Source organism: Callospermophilus lateralis, chromosome 2 (genome assembly GCF_048772815.1).
Source record: "Callospermophilus lateralis isolate mCalLat2 chromosome 2, mCalLat2.hap1, whole genome shotgun sequence".
NCBI classification, from domain to species: domain Eukaryota; kingdom Metazoa; phylum Chordata; class Mammalia; order Rodentia; family Sciuridae; genus Callospermophilus; species Callospermophilus lateralis.
Genome location: NC_135306.1, coordinates 146,341,013 through 146,358,732, shown reverse-complemented (window position 1 = coordinate 146,358,732; position 17,720 = coordinate 146,341,013). Strand labels below are relative to the sequence as shown.

The 17,720-nt window shown below is 39.2% G+C and overlaps 1 protein-coding gene across 2 annotated transcripts in view; it reads right to left on the bottom strand.

Moving 5' to 3' along the window:
• The window catches only part of Ints4 (integrator complex subunit 4), a 102,230-nt gene that overhangs the window by 62,919 nt on the left and 21,591 nt on the right, over positions 1–17,720 (bottom strand). For both annotated transcript variants that reach the window (XM_076846592.2, XM_076846593.2), the window contains exons 5-8: positions 17,027–17,212; positions 9,191–9,241; positions 7,460–7,548; positions 6,410–6,530 (exon numbers count right to left, since the gene is read on the bottom strand). In XM_076846592.2, the coding sequence (XP_076702707.1) occupies positions 6,410–6,530; positions 7,460–7,548; positions 9,191–9,241; positions 17,027–17,212 (447 nt within the window). The remainder of the gene's footprint in view (positions 1–6,409; positions 6,531–7,459; positions 7,549–9,190; positions 9,242–17,026; positions 17,213–17,720) is intronic.

Sequence of the window (17,720 nt, the reverse complement as noted above, 5' to 3'; positions counted from 1 at the left end):
TGCCTAGTAATATAAGGAGTCCTGAGTTCAATCCTCAGTACTGCCCTCTACCCCAAAGGCTATATAAAGCAGGTCACAGACATCTCCTAAGGCATATATCTGAGACATTTTCCAATTTCCATGTATAAAAACATGAAAATGCTTACACAGGCATAGATCTTTTCTCCAACCACATTTTCATAGAAAATTACATGTTCTTTGTGAATATCAAACAGACCCTTTCCTCTGACTCTATAAGAACAATTTTACTATTTTTGACTAAAGTAATTTCAGATTAACTTTTTTTTTAATTTAACCTTTATTTTTATTTATTTGTTTTTTATGTGGTGCTAAGGATCGAACCCAGTGCCTCACCCATGCTAGGCAAGCACTCTACACTGAGCCACAAGCCCAGCCCTCGAAATGACTTTTTATCACAACCTAGTTGTTTGCTACATAGATGTGTACTAACGTCAGACCTAAACATTTTTATTCAAACATCAATCTTATGAGTAAGAAACATTAATTTTTATGGTCTCCTAACTTTCTCTCTATTTTTAAACTTGTTTTTACTTAGTTGTTTTTTATGTAGTGCTGAGGATTAAACCCAGTGCCTCACCCATGCTAGGCTAGCACTCTACCACTGAGCCACAACCCCAGCTCCCCTAACTTTCTCTTTAATTATCCTACCACTATCAGGTATCAAGAAGATTTCTTCCTCACAAAGAACAAAGGACTGAATGATTAGGCAGTAAGTTAGTCCATCCATAGTTTCCAATGACTCTTTTGACTGCCTCAGCTGAGCTCTCTCCCAACAATACAGAAGACATCAAAAAATTATATATCACTTGAAGTTAATTTTCAGTGTCACAAAGCTTTCCATCTGAATCCACAAATGCCAAGAGCCATATACATAGGAATCCACTTAAAAAATAGTGACACCTAAATTAGCATGGGCCAAGCAGAAATGGAGAATGGACGGATTCAGGTGATGTCTAGGAGGCAGAACTCATATGAGCTGATGACTCAATGGATAAAGAACAAAGAAAAAGAACTCACAAATTTCTCTATTCCAGATCTTAGTAGAAGATACCATCCTTCAAGAAAATACAGGAGGTGCAGGTTTGGGTCAAAAAGATAATAAATTCATCAAAACATGCACCAATTAGAAAAGCATCCATATTCTTGTCTATTTTAACCAAAACAAAAAGAATCAGGTAAGATGCATAACTAATATGCTTAACAAATTAAAATTGCAACACTATCCAAGTATAATCTATATAATCTCAGCAAATCGGGAGGCTGAGGCCGGAGGATTTCAAGGTCAAGGCTAGCTATAGCAACCTAGAGAGACCCCATCTCAAAATAAAAATTCTTATTTTTTTAATTTTGAGACTAAAGAAAATGAACCGGGGATGTAACTCAGGGGTAAAGCTTCCCTGGGTTCAATCTCCAGTACTAATTAGTTAATTAGATAGTTTTTTTTAATATTTTTTTTTTAGTTTTACATGGCCTTTATTTTCCTTTTTTATATGCAGTGCTGAAAAGCAAACCCAGTGCCCCACACATGCTAGGCAAGCACTCTACCTAGCTTTCCTTAGATAATTTAATTAAATAATTTAAAATGCTAAGAAAATAATTCACTGGACAACTTAATAAACTGTCTCTGAAATGAGATATTTAATAAACCAGTATCAAACAGGTTTTCAGAGTAAAACTTATACTTTGTTAGTATAAAAAACATAAATCCATGTATGCACCCTTTCTTTATTCTAGTTTTAAAATGTTATGGTTTGGATCTGGTATGTCCCTTTATGTGTCATGTATTGATGACATGGCCATCAATGAAGCAATGTTCAGAGATGGGGCTTTTAAGAAATTATTAGGAAGCCAGGATTGTCACTCAGTGATAGAGCACTTGCCTAGCATGCATGAAGCACCAGATTCGATTCCTGGCACCACATAAAAAAATAAAAACAAATAAAATAAAGGTATTGTGTCCATCTACAACTTAAAAAAAAAAAAAAAAGAAATCATTAGATCATGAGGACTCTAATCTTATTGGTGGATCAATTCATTTGATGGATTAATAATTTGAATGGATTGTTGGGATGTGATGGAAACTGTAGGAGGTGGATCCTAGTTGTAGGAAGTATGTCACCAGGGCGGTGCCCTAGAAGTACGTGTACACCTTCATCCCCCACTCCACCCCATCCCTCATCTCCTCCCTGCTTCCCAGCTGTCATGAGTGGGACAGCTTTCATCTACAATGTCCTTCTGCCATAATGTTCTGCTTCACCTCATCCAAAGCAATGGAGCCAGTCAACCATGGATTAAAAACCTCTGAAACCATGAGCCAAAAAATCCTCCTTTACATTTTCACGTCAGGTATTTTAGTCACTACTACAAAAAGCTGACTACCACATAAAGCTCTAACTTCTATCTAATTAGTTAATTAAAAAAGAAACCGAAAAACAACTGAGACAGATTAGTTCATCAGTCATTAAGCTGCCACTAAGCAGAATATCTGCATTTGCCTCAGGAAAGGCCAATCCTTGGCAGACTGTCAGGTATAAAAGCCAACAAATCACAATCTTAAAATGTTATAACATTTTAAATTCAAAAGTTCAAAGACTTTTGGGAGTTTGCAAATACCAATTAATCCTTTTGACTAAGAGAAATTCAACATCATAACATAAGAAATCATTGAACTGAAGATCACATCCTAGATAGAATGTCAATACTAGGCTTAATTTCAAAGTAGTGACTATACTCTAAATAGTTCCATGGGTCTGCTTATTTAGAAGTTAAGTTGTTTTTTTTTTTTTTGTCCCCTTCAGGCAGTTATAAAAACAACAACAACAACAACTAAAAGCCATTCTCTTTCACATAGTTCACATGGTTTTGAATTTCCCTTCCTTTTTTTGGTACTGGGGATTAAACCCAGGAGTACTCTAGCACTGAGCTACATCCTTATAGTAGTTTTCTTTTCCTTTTTTTTTTTTTTTTTTTTTTTTAATTTTGAGATAGCATCTCTCTAAATTCTTGAAGGTTTCACTAAGTTGCTGAGACTGGCTTCAAACTTGGATCCTCCTGTGTTAGTCTCCCAAATCATTGAAATTATAGGCATATGTCACCACACCTGGATAAATCTTAGTCTTATTATCTATAAAATGAATAACATAATATCAACCTCAAAGAATTTAAAAGGATTAAAAAATTACTTACAAATAGTATGTATATGAGGTTATGTATACATGCACATAGGTATGTGTGCTTCCATATAAGTGTGTGTGTGTGTGTATGTGTATACGTATGACTTAAAGAGTATAGTTTAGTAGGCTAGAAACTCTATAATATTATTAGAAAAATTAAGTTATTGATTAATGATACTAGGAATCAAACTCAGAGGAAGCACTCTACCACTGAGCTATACCTCAGCCCTATTAATTACTTCTGAATACAAACATAATTACTTATGTAATATGAAACTTTTCATATTTAAAATCATTAAACATAAAGCACCTGACTCAAATTTAAGAATCATCCAAACAGAAATCTTTTCAATATACCATTCATTATTCATACATCTTTATAGAAATAGATTTTAAATCCTTTGCAGGTACAGAACAACATTGTCAATGATCCTGCTTTGATAATTGTTTTTCAAAACTACCTACTCAAGATATATCATTAAATGATTCCTCTAAAACATATTCCCTCCATCATGGGGGCAAGGTGCTGCATGCCTGTAATCCCAGTGACTCAGAAGGCTGAGGCAGAAGGATAAAAAATTCAAGGCCAGTTTCGGAAATTTAGTGAGACCCTCAGCAAATCAGCAAGACCCTACTTCAAAACAAATAATAAAAAGGACTGGGGGCTGGGGCTGTAGCTCTGCAGCAGAGTGGTTGCCTAGCATGAGTGAGGCACTGGGTTTCATCCTCAGCACCACATAAAGATAAATAAAATAAAGACATTCTGTCCATCTACAACTACAAAAAATATTAAAAAAAAAAAAAAAAAAGGCCTGGGACTTAGTAGTTCATTAGTAAAGTGTGCCTGGGTTCAATCTCCAGTACCTAAATAAATAAATAAATAAATATTCCCTCCGCTCAAAGACAAGTTCATTGTAGATGATGATGATGAGTAATTGTTGAATAAAATTGATGAATGATTGGACTATTTCATAATTTTAAAACATGGACTCGGGTTGTGGCTCAGCAGTAGAGTGCCTGCCTAGCACGTGTGGGGCCCTAGGTTCAATCCTCAGCACCACATATAAATAAATAAAATAAAGGTATTGTGTCCAACTACAACTAAAAAACAAATATTTTTTAAAAAATCATGCCAGGGATATAATTCAGTAGTAGAGTACAAGTCTGATATGCACAAGACTCTGGGTTCAATCCCTAGTTCCAAAATATAAAATAAAATAAAAACACTCATAAACCAAAACCAAATTTGAATCCAAAACAGAATCACTGTTAGCTTAACTCCATTTAATTATAAACAAGTAATATAATCTATTGGTAGGAAATTCTGAAATTTACCCATATTTAATCTTTATTATTCCATGAAAATGCTTCACATAAGTTTCAGTACTTACTCCAATAAATACTGACCACAATACTATAGCAATCACTGGATCTGTGCCTAGGGCAGTCAGATCCAAATAATTCAGCCAACAATCTCATCAATAGTGGCAATGCTAGTAGCCCTCAAAGGAGAAGTGTATAAAAAGAACCTCAGATTTTCTTGCTATGACATACAAATTCTTATATATACTCATATATATGTATATACTACAATCCCTACCCAGTTCACATAGTACTTTACAATTTACAATCCTTTTCTTAGAAAGTATCCCATTTGAGCCAGGCACAATGGTACACGCCTATAATCCCAGTGGCTCAGGAGGCTGAGGCAGGATGATCATGAATTCAAAGCCAGCCTCAGCAAAAATGAGGTACTAAGCAACTCAGTGAGACCCTGTCTCTAAATAAAATACAAAACAGGGCTGAGGATGTGACTCAATGGTTGAGTGTCCCTGGGTTCAATCCCTGATACCCCGCCCAAAAAGAAAGTATCCCATTTGAGCATCATGACAACCTGTGAGGCAAAAATGAGAGATATTGAAGCCCCCTTTAACAGTGAAGATACTGAGACTAAAATCAAGGGACATATCCAATGTAACAAAGATAAGCTAATTATCAGACCAATACTCTAAAGATAGTTCTATCCCAGTACCAAAAAAAAGGATATCTCTACCCTAAAAAGTTTTGTTGTTGTTATTGTTTAAACAAATGTGCTATGGCCAGGCACAGTGGCACATGCCTATTATCCCAGTGACCCAGTGACTCAGGAGGCTGAGGCAAGAGTATCTCAAATTAGACACCAGCCTTGACAACTTAGTGAGATTCTGTCTCAAAATAAAAATAAACAGGGGGTCTCAGAGTTCAGTGGTAAAACATCCCTGAGTTAAATCCCCAGAACCACAAAAATAAAAACAAACAAATAAAAACATGCTATGAATAGGAAAGAGCCAAGCTAAAAGAACATTTGGATCTAAATCCCACTATATAATTTTCTATTTGTATAAACTGGATGATTTACTTAACTTCTCAGTGTGTCAGTTTTCCCATCTGAGAAAAAGGAATAATAATATCTATCTTGCAGGGTTGCTATGAAGAGTAAATGAGAAAAGAAATGTAAAGGGAAGCCTTGAAAATATTCAGGCCATAACAGGTGCTTAATAAACAGAGGCAACTATTTTTATTAATTTCCTCTGTCTCTAGGCCTTGGCTGTCTTGTATGCTAACAAGGTTAAATAGTATTATCTGTGAGATCCTTCTAATTCTAAAGAAGACTACTTATCTATAAGAGAGTAAGCTATGAATTTCTATAATAAGAAATTCTGAGGTTTCTAAAATGACCCACACCTGTCCCTATCTATAGTTTCTGAAAATGTTTATGAAAACTTAGTAGGAGCTGGGCATGGTGGGACACGCCTATAATCTCAGCTACTTGGGAGGCTTAGGCGAAGGGATCACAAGTTGGAGGCCAGCTTAAACAATTTAGCAAAAGACCCTGTCTCAAAATAAAAAATAAAAATGGCCAGGAATGTAGCTCAGTGGTAGAGCACCCCGGTGTTCAATCTCCAGTATCATACATACATACATATTAAAAAAGACTTAACAGGCAATGTGTTTGCTAAAGAAAGTGTATTTTAATCAAGCAGAGTTAAGTAGTACATGCCTATAATTTCAACTACTCTGGAAACTAAGGCGGAGGATCTCAATTTCAAGCCAGTCTGGGCAACTTTGGGAAACCCTCTCCCTAAAGAAAATAATAAAAGCACTGAGGATATATCTCAGCTGATAAAGTATCCATGGATTCAATCCCAAACAGGGGGGAAAAAAGTGCAGCTTACCAATAGCTTTGCAGCTTGAACACGAACCACCCAGGAGCCATCACTGACCATGTGACAAATTTTTCCAAATGCATCATCAACTAAACGAATTTCTTCGTTAGAAGAAGGGATTGGGACAATGCTAGATTAAAAGAAAAGTAGAAAAAACACATGAACATGAGCCCAAGACTGCAAGTTCAATAAACTAAGAATGACCAATGAAAACTGATACACAGGGAATGATAATTGAGCAATATAGTTCAAATCCTAGAATAACGAAACATTTCAACTTAAACAAGTCTAATTGGAAGTATAAACCAACCTTCCTACTGCACTGCAAATTTTCAGTGTCATAAATAAAAGTGTGTAACCTACCAAAGGTTCAAAGATTCATGAAGAAACCAAGAACTTGGGGTTGGTTGTATAGCTCAGTTGTAGAACACATGCCTAGCATGGTAAGGTTTTGTGTTCAATCCCCAGAACCATCACCCCCACCCCCAAGACACACACAGAGAGAAAAAAGAAAGAAGAAATGAAAAAAACTACAGAGTATTTTGTAGCCATTTATTATCTCCTATAATGGTACTACTACAATACAATAGACCTCAGAGTAACTCAACAATTTAACCTCTGTGAAAATACTTTTAATCAAGAAAACACCAAACTAGTGATCATTATTCTCAACACACACCTGGTACCTTAGTTGGCATTTGGCCCAAACAAAAACTAAATTAAATGGATCTCAAACAGCATTAGTGATTAACACCCCCTCACTGCTGCCCCCCCAAAAGCTAAGACACTTGAGAGTTCAGTCTCTTCAATTACAGTTAAGAAGATTGATTGAGACCCAAAAAGGTGAAGCATCTTTCCCAAGAAACACAGCAAGTTTACGGCAGAGACTGAAACACAGGACCAAGCATCCTGATTGGCAGGGCCTGTGCTTGATCCCTTCCACACTGCCTTCCAGAATTCTAACCAACATTCTTTTCCTGGAGGTAAAAGAATGTTGGTGAAAGGAGAGAAAATGGCTTAGCAATAAATAAACAGAAGTTAGCTTACACCCACACTGACCTTTCAGGATAGAGCTGACTGATAACCCAGATAAGCTGGACTGCAGCACTGCGTACTTGTTCATAGTCATCAGAGAGCAATTTACAGGCCTGAAAAGAAAGATTCCAAAAATCTATCAGTTCTGTGTCCTCCTAGGTGATGTTCAAACTATTTTAAAATGAAGATATGGTGACTGGGTAAGGATGTCAATCAAAAATGGATGGTTTTAACTTCTGGAACATTTACCCACCCAAGAATTCTGAGCCTCTGTCAGCTGCTCTAGTTATATTTGGACTGTGGGTCCTGCCACTTTATATCTGAAAGCAGAACAACAGACTGACAGATACCTAGAATTGTATCAAACCTAGCAGAATCTGCTGGAAGCCCACCTATACTTCTTTCACAGGCTCACACACCAAAGATGGATTCCCCACCCCACCATCTGTAAAATCAAAGCACACATTTCTGTTTATTTTGGTACAACATCACTGGCCTCTGTTTCAACCTACTAACATTTCCTGTATATCCCCATGTACCCAAGATATGGTGATGGCTCCAAGTATCTACCACCAGCTCAAATTTCTCCTGACCCAAATGTTCTTAACTGTCTATGACCTGGAACTTTCTTCATGGATATCCCACTTTCAATCTTAACACAACCAAAATCGAACTCATTCTGGAACCAAACTCTATATTTCAAATCCTCCACCAGCACTCCATCTTCATTCCCTTGAGGTCCTCATCATTGATGGCCTACATTATTGACACAGTCCTATGCCATTAACATCTGAATCAGTTGACTATCTTTTTTCTGTGTCCTTACTCTCCAAGTTTTCTTTAGTTATTTGACTTCCCACAATTTTCCTATAGGGGGAAAAGAGATGGTTACATAAGCATTCTGGACCCATTCCACTTTGTCTTGTAAAAGAACAAATATGGTATACACATCAGTCACAGAGGCTTGCTAATTATAATTTTCTCCAAGAGATAAAAGCATTCTTGGTAAGCAAAAAAAAATCTGACCACTGACTGTGGATTTAGATTGTATTTCACTAGATTTATTCCCTTATTCTGCAAGAGAAATACTACCTGCTAAGGTCCTTTATATAGGCTGTCAGTTAGCTTTTCCATAACTTCATCATACATTTACCAATACTACATTCAGGAAAGATCTTTTTATGGGATCTCATGGTTTTGGTCACCCTCTTCCAGAAATATTCTAGTTCATCAAGTGCGGTGTCCAGAATTGATTTCATATACAGCCCACTCAAAGAGAGATCAGCAAGACTACCACTTTCCTTATTCTAAACATTATGCTTTACTTCATGAACTCTGGTATTCATATTGAGCTTCCTAGATCCTCCTAAAAGTCCTTTTCATGTATTAGTGCTATTCAATTATATATTCCAATTTAAAAATCAAAAGGGGCTGGAATGTAGCTCAGTGATAAAGCACCCTGGGTTCAATTCCCAGTACCAAAATAAACAAACTAATAAAAAATAAAATAAAAGTTGCATCTGAGTTTTATTTTATTTGCTATCAAATTTTAATAGGACAAAAAAAATGTCTAGATTTTTTAAACTCTTCTTGAAAAGTATGTTTTGGATATGATTCCACATTTATCCCAATTAACATGGCCACAATTAGCCAGTTGAAGTTCTTATGTTTTCAAATTCTGAGAACCAGAGTGCCACCCTCCCAGCTTCATGACCCTCTCACCCTTTCAGGCAGAAATCATTTAAGGTAAAATACCTGATTATAAATTGTTTGGTGTAATTTCAATCCTCTTTCATGAAGCTGCAACTGGATAAAAAAAGACAGTTTAAGTATTTGTATTTAAGTATTTAAGTATTTTTTAAGTATTTGTGGAAAGATCAATATTTCCAATGTCTCCACACAATCTCATATATTTTCCCACATTATATAAGAGTAATATAGTTCCTTTCAGGCAAAATCAGTCTTATATAAATAAGATAGTGCAAGACTTTATTTAAATAAATAGTCCAAGATTTTTAGCATGAGCACTCGAGCATTTAAAAAAATTAATCCGGTCCGTACGGAGGGTCACACTGTTTATTCAGCAAATCGCCCCACGGCTAGAGTCTGCGGCGCGCGCAGGGAAATGATGAGATAGCGGCGCAGAGATGCAGCGCTGCTGATTCTGCGGGCTCCTGCCAGCTGTGCATTTGCTGTGCTCGGAGCTGAATTCTGGGTTTGAGACGGGGAAGGAAACAGTCCAGTTCGGTTCTCCACACCGGTCAGACCACAGAGGAAGCCAGCGGCCACCATCTTGGAGAGCTGACGTCACCATCCTTGTTTTCAAATGATCGCAGCTCTTTCAGCTATAGAACAGGTAATTTCAGGCTGACATTTGTCTGCATCTCGCAGACAAATTGCTCAGACTTAGTGCTACATAACCCGCGGAAACTGCTTCTTGGAGCCTGCTCCTATTGGAAAACGCACCGAGCCCGGAGCAGCCGAGTTCTGGCTCCTGGAGCTGCTCTGGCCCAGGGCTACAGAACCCGCGGAAACTGCTTCTTGGAGCCTGCTCCTGTCAGAGCATGCACCAAGCCCGGAGAGGCCGAATTCTGGCTCCCGGAACTGCTCTGGCCCAGGGATAAAGAACCCGCGGAAACTGCTTCTCGGTCCGGGTCCTGCTGAATACTGTGGAGGCCAGAGGGGAGGAGCATAGCCCCGCCCGCGCCCAGAACAGGCCCAGCGACCCGCTGGCGTGGTATCTCGTCACCCCAACTGGAGTGGGGGCCGAACAGAGCCGCCGCCCGCGCCCGGAACAGCCCAGCGACCCGCCGGCATGGCAGACACGTCACCCCATTTGGAGTAGGGGCAGAGCAGAGCCGCCACCCGCGCCCGAAAGGTAGGCAGACCTGCGACCGACCGGCGGATCAGGCCCAGCGGCCTGCTGGTGTGGTAGACACGTCACCCCAATTGGAGTAGGGGCAGAGCAGAGACTTCACCCGCGGCCGGAGCAGGCCCAGCGGCCCGACAGCGTGGTAGTAACGTCACCCCAATTGGAGTAGGGATAGAGCAGAGCCGCCGCCCGCGCCTGGAACAGGTCCAGCGACCTGCCGGCGTGGTAGTCACGACACCCCAATTGGAGTAGGGGCAGAGCAGATCCGCCACCCGCGCCTGCAAGGTAGGCAGGGCTGTGACGACTGGCGGAACAGGCCCAGCGGCCTGCCGGCGTGGTACACACGTCACACCAATTGGGGGAGGGGCAGAGCAGAGCCGCCTCCCAAGCCCGGAACAGGCCCAGCGGCCCGCCAGCATGGCAGTCACGTCACCCCATTTGGAGTAGGGGCAGAGCAGAGCCGCAGCCCACGCCCAGAACAGGCCCAGTGACCTGCCAGCGTGGTAGTCACGACACCCCAATTGGAGTAGGGGCAGAGCACAGCTGCCACCCGCACCCGCAAGGTAGGCAGACCTGTGACCAACCGGCGGATCAGGCCCAGCGGCCTGCCGGCGCGGTAGACACGTCACCACATTTGGAATAGGGGCAGAGCAGAGCCGCAGCCCGCGCCCGCAAGGTAGGCAGACCTGCGACCGACCAGAGGAACAGACCCAGCGGCCTGCCGGCATGGTAGACACGTCACCCCAACTGGAGTAGGGACAGAGCACAGCTGCCGCCCGCGCCCGGAACAGGCCCAGGAACCTGCCGGCGTGGAATCACGTCACCCCAATTGGAAAAGGGGCAGAGCAGAGCCGCCGCCCGCGCCTGCAAGGTAGGCAGACCTGCGTCCGACCGGGAGAACAGGCCCAGGGGTTCCCGGGCGTGGTAGACACGTCACACCAATTGGAGGAGGGGCAGAGCAGAGCCGCTGCCCGCGCCTCCAAGGTAGGCAGACCTGCAACCTACTGGCAGAACAGTCCCAGCGGCCCGCCAGCCTGGTAGACAGATCGCCCCAATTGGAGGAGGAGCAGAGCCGTCGCCCGCCCCTGCAAGGGAGACTTTTCAACTATATAAGAGCAATATAAATATATAGGGGGAAAATTTCAAAAACACAACAGTTTCACCAAGCAGAAAGAAACACGAGCAATATGAAAAGACAAGGAAAGAAAGGACCACAAGCAATGCAGGTCAACTCAACTTTAGAAGAGGTAATAGCTGCAGCAGATGGAATGTCAGATAAACAATTCAGGATATACATGCTGCAGATGATCTGGAGTCTCAAGGAAGACATTAGAGAGCAAAATCAGACAATAAAATATCACTTCGACCATTTCGACAATGTATTTCATAAACAAATCCAAGAAGCAAAAGATCAACTATACAGGGAGATAGAGGTAATAAAAAACAAACAAACAGAAATCCTAGAAATGCAGGAAGCAATAAACCAACTTAAAAACTCAATTGAGAATACTACCAGCAGAGTAGAACACTTAGAAGATAGAACATCAGACAATGAAGACAAAGTATTACAACTTGAAAAGAACATAGACAGCTCAGCAAGACTGTTAAGAAACCATGAGCACAACATCCAAGAAATATGGGATAATATAAAGAGACCAAACTTAAGAGTCATTGGGATACAGGAAGGTATAGAGGTCCAAACCAAAGGAATGAGCAATCTATTCAATGAAATAATACGAGAAAACTTCCCAGACTTGAAGAATGAGACAGAATCCCAAATCCTAGAAGCCTACAGGGTGCCGAGTGTGCAAAATCATAAGAGATCCACACCTAGACACATTATAATGAAGATGCCCAACATACAGAATAAGGAGAGAATTTTAAAAGCTACAAGAGAAAGGAAGCAGATTACATTTAGGGTAAACCAATCAGGATAACAGCTGATCTTTCAACACAGACTCTGAAAGCTAGAAGATCCTGGAATAACATATTTCAAACACTGAAAGAAAATGGGTTCCAACCAAGAATCGTGTATCCAGCGAAATTAAGCTTCAGGATGGAAGATGAAATTAAAACCTTCCACGATAAACAAAAATTAAAAGAATTTGCAGCTAGAAAACCATGTCTTCAAAACATCCTCGTCAAAACATTACAGGAAGAGGAAATGGAAAATAACAATGAAAACCAACAGTGGGAGGTAGGACAGTAAAGGGGGGAAAAATAATCAAAAAGGAAAACAAACCATGTTTAGTAACATAAATAAACAAATATGGCTGGAAGAACAACCCATATCTCAATAATAACCCGAAATGTTAATGGCTTAAACTCACCAATTAAGAGACACAGGCTAGTAGAATGGATCACAAAACAAGACCCAACAATATGCTGCCTACAGGAGACGCATTTGATAGGAAAAGACATACATAGACTGAAGGTGAAAGGTTGGGAAAAATCATATCACTCATATGGACTTCGGAAACAAGCAGGAGTGTCCATACTCATATCAAATAAAATAGATTTCAAGCCAAAGTTAATCAAAAGGGATAAAGAGGGACACTACATACTGCTCAAGGGAACCATACACCAACAAGACATAACAATCATAAATATATATGCCCCAAACAATGGTGCAGCTATATTCATCAAGCAAACTCTTCTCAAGTTTAAGAGTCTAATAGACCACCATACAATAATCATGGGAGACTTCAACACACCTCTCTCACCACTGGACAGATCTTCCAAACAAAAATTGAATAAGGAAACTATAGAACTCAATAACACAATTAATAACCTAGACTTAATTGATATATATAGAATATACCACCCAACATCAAGCAGTTACACTTTTTTCTCAGCAGCACATGGATCCTTCTCAAAAATAGATCATATATTATGTCACAGAAAAAACTCTTAGACAATATAAAGGAGTAGAGATAATACCATGCATCTTATCTGATCATAATGGAATGAAACTGAAAATTAATGATAAAAGAAGGAAGGAAAAATCATGCATCACTTGGAGAGTGAACAATAGGTTACTGAATGATCAATGGGTTATAGAAGACATCAAGGAGGAAATTAAAAAATTCTTAGAGATAAATGAAAACACAGACACAACATATCGGAATCTATGGGACACATTGAAAGCAGTTCTAAGAGGAAAATTCATTGCTTGGAGTTCATTCCTTAAAAAAAGAAAAAACCAACAAATAAACGATCTCATACTTCATCTCAAAATCCTAGAAAAAGAAGAGCAAAACAACAGCAAAAGAAGTAGAAGGCAAAAATAATTAAAATCAGAGCTGAAATTAATGAAATTGAAACAAAAGAAACAATTGAAAAGATTGACAAAACTAAAAGTTGGTTCTTTGAAAAAATAAATAAAATTGACAGACCCTTAGCCATGCTCACGAAGAGAAGAAGAGAGAGAAATCAAATTACTAGCATACGGGATGAAAAAGGCAATATCACAACAGACACTTCAGAAATACAGAAGATAATCAGAAACTATTTTGAATCCTTATACTCCAATAAAATAGAAGATAGTGAAGGCATCGATAAATTTCTTAAGTCATATGACCTGCCCAGATTGAGTCAGGAGGATATAGACAACCTAAACAGACCAATATCAATTGAGGAAATAGAAGAAACCATCAAAAGACTACCAACTAAGAAAAGCCCAGGACCAGATGGGTATACAGCAGAGTTTTACAAAACCTTTAAAGAGGAACTAATACCAATACTTTTCAAGCTATTTCAGGAAATAGAAAAAGAGGGAGAACTTCCAAATTCATTCTATGAGGCCAACATCACCCTGATTCCTAAACCAGACAAAGACACTTCAAAGAAAGAAAACTACAGACCAATATCTCTAATGAACCTAGATGCAAAAATCCTCAATAAAATTCTGGCAAATCGGATTCAAAAACATATCAAAAAAATTGTGCACCACGATCAAGTAGGATTCATCCCTGGGATGCAAGGCTGGTTCAATATACGGAAATCAATAAATGTTATTCACCACATCAATAGACTTAAAAATAAGAACCATATGATCATCTCGATAGATGCAGAAAAAGCATTCGACAAAGTACAGCATCCCTTTATGTTCAAAACGCTAGAAAAACTAGGGATAACAGGAACTTACCTCAACATTGTAAAAGCAATCTATGCTAAGCCTCAGGCTAGCATCATTCTGAATGGAGAAAAATTGAAGGCATTCCCTCTAAAATCTGGTACAAGACAGGGATGCCCTCTCTCACCACTTCTGTTCAACATAGTTCTCGAAACACTGGCCAGAGCAATTAGACGAAAGAAATTAAAGGCATAAAAATAGGAAAAGAAGAACTTAAATTATCACTATTTGCAGATGACATGATTCTATACCTAGCAGACCCAAAAGGGTCTACAAAGAAACTATTAGAGCTAATAAATTAATTCAGCAAAGTGGCAGGATATAAAATCAACATGCATAAATCAAAGGCATTCCTGTATATCAGCGACAAATCCTCTGAAATGGAAATGAGGACAACCACTCCATTCACAATATCCTCAAAAAAAATAAAATACTTGGGAATCAACCTAACAAAAGAGGTGAAAGACTTATACAATGAAAACTACAGAACCCTAAAGAGAGAAATAGAAGAAGATCTTAGAAGATGGAAAAATATACCCTGTTCATGGATAGGTAGAAGTAACATCATTAAAATGGCGATATTACCAAAAGTTCTCTATAAGTTTAATGCAATGCCAATCAAAATCTCAACGGCATTTCTTGTAGAAATAGAGAAAGCAATCATGAAATTCATATGGAAAAATAAAAGACCCAGAATAGCAAAAACAATGCTAAGCAGGAAGTGTGAATCAGGCGGTATAGCAATACCAGACTTCAAACTATACTACAGAGCAATAGGAACAAAAACAGCATGGTACTGGTACCAAAACAGGCGGGTGGACCAATGGTACTGAATAGAGTACACAGAAACCAATCCACAAAACTACAACTATCTTATATTTGATAAAGGGGCTAAAAGCATGCAATGGAGGAAGGATAGCATCTTCAACAAATGGTGCTGGGAAAACTGGAAATCCATATGCAACAAAATGAAACTGAATCCCTTTCTCTTGCCATGCACAAAAGTTAACTCAAAATGGATCAAGGAGCTTGATATCAAATCAGAGACACGGCGTCTGATAGAAGAAAAAGTTGGCTACGATCTACATACTGTGGGGTCGGGCTCCAAATTCCTCAATAGGACACCCATAGCACAAGAGTTAATAACTAGAATCAACAAATGGGACTTACTCAAACTAAAAAGTTTTTTCTCAGCAAAAGAAACAATAAGAGAGGTAAATAGGGAGCCTACATCCTGGGAACAAATCTTTACTCCTCACACATCAGATAGGGCCCTAATATCCAGAGTATACAAAGAACTCAAAAAATTAGACAACAAGATAACAAATAACCCAATCAACAAATGGGCCAAAGACCTGAACAGACACTTCTCAGAGGAGGACATATAATCAATCAACAAGTACATGAAAAAATGCTCACCATCCCTAGCAGTCAGAGAAATGCAAATCAAAACCACCCTAAGATACCATCTCACTCCAGTAAGATTGGCAGCCATTAGGAAGTCAAACAACAACAAGTGCTGGCGAGGATGTGGGGAAAAGGGTACACTTGTTCATTGTTGGTGGGACTGCAAATTGGTGAGGCCAATCTGGAAAGCAGTATGGAGATTTCTTGGAAAGCTGGGAATGGAACCACCATTTGACCCAGCTATTCCCCTTCTCGGTCTATTCCCTAAAGACCTAAATAGAGCATGCTACAGGGACACTGCTACATCGATGTTCATAGCAGCACAATTCACAATAGCAAGACTGTGGAACCAACCTAGATGCCCTTCAATAGACGAATGGATAAAAAAAATGTGGCATTTATACACAATGGAGTATTACTCTGCATTAAAAAATGACAAAATCATAGAATTTGGAGGGAAAGGGATGGCATTAGAGCAGATTATGCTAAGTGAAGCCAGCCAATCCCTAAAAAACAAATGCCAAATGTCTTCTTTGATATAAGGAGAGTAACTAAGAACAGAGTAGGGACGAAGAGCATGAGAAGAAGATTAACATTAAACAGGGATGAGAGGTGGGAGGGAAAGGGAGGGAGAAGGGAAATTGCATGGAAATGGAAGGAGACCCTCAGGGTTATACAAAATTACATACAAGAGGAAGCAAGGGGAAAGGGAAAAATAATACAAGGGGGAGATATAACTGTAGTAGAGGGGGTAGAGAGAGAGAAGAGGGGAGGGGAGGGGAGGGGAGATAATAAAGGATAGGAAAGGCAGCAGAATACAACAGACACTAGTATGGCAATATGTAAATCAATGGAAGTGTAACTGATGTGATTCTGCAATCTGTATACGGGGTAAGAATGGGAGTTCATAACCCACTTGAATCAAAGTGTGAAATATGATATATCAAGAACTATGTAATGTTTTGAACAACCAACAATAAAAAAAAAAAAAATTAATCCATGGAGTATTCCAAGGGAGTACTAAGAAACTGAAATAATGACAAAACAGCTAAGGAAGAGGTAAGAGGTGTAGCTCAGAGGTAGAGTGCTTGCCTAGCATTCACAAAGCCCTGGGAAAACTAAAAACAAACATAATGAAAACCATCCCCAGATTAGTTTCAATAATAATCGAGTTTACCATGGCTTTTATTGCTGCTGTTCTGACACGTGGATCTTGGTCATTGAAATAATCCCCTATAATCTTCTGGACATCTCTGGCAGTTAGGCCTTCTGCATCTTTTGTGACACTTTTTTCCAAAGAGCCAAGATTGCCAAGTAATTGCAAACACTTATTTCTTACACCATGAGAGGTATCTGTTAAGTGCTATAAAAAAAGAGAACAAAAGGACATGATTAATATCTTTAAAAATAAACATATAAGGGCTGGGTGTGTAGCTCAATGTTAGGGTGCTTGCCTAGCATGCATGAGGCCCTGGGTCCAATCCCCCACCACACACATACACACCACAAATTAAAAGAAAAAAGAAAAGAGAAAGAAAAAAAAGCATTGCATCAATTTCAGGAATGATTTCAATCAATATATTCGCACCAATCTGTTTAGCATTATGTTACTTGAATATTCCTCTAACACATGAAACTTTAGAAAACAAGAATCTCATTTTTTATTTTTTAACTTTTATATCCCCAATTGCCAGCATTTTGACTTCTACATACAGAGTACATACTTTAATCTCAGTGACTTGGGAGGCTGAGGCAGAAGAATAAAAAATTCAAAGCCAGCCTGAGCAACTTAGTGAGGACCTAAGCAACTTATCAAGATCCTGTCTCAAAATTTAAAATTGCAAAGGGGCTGGAATGTAGCTCAGTGGTAA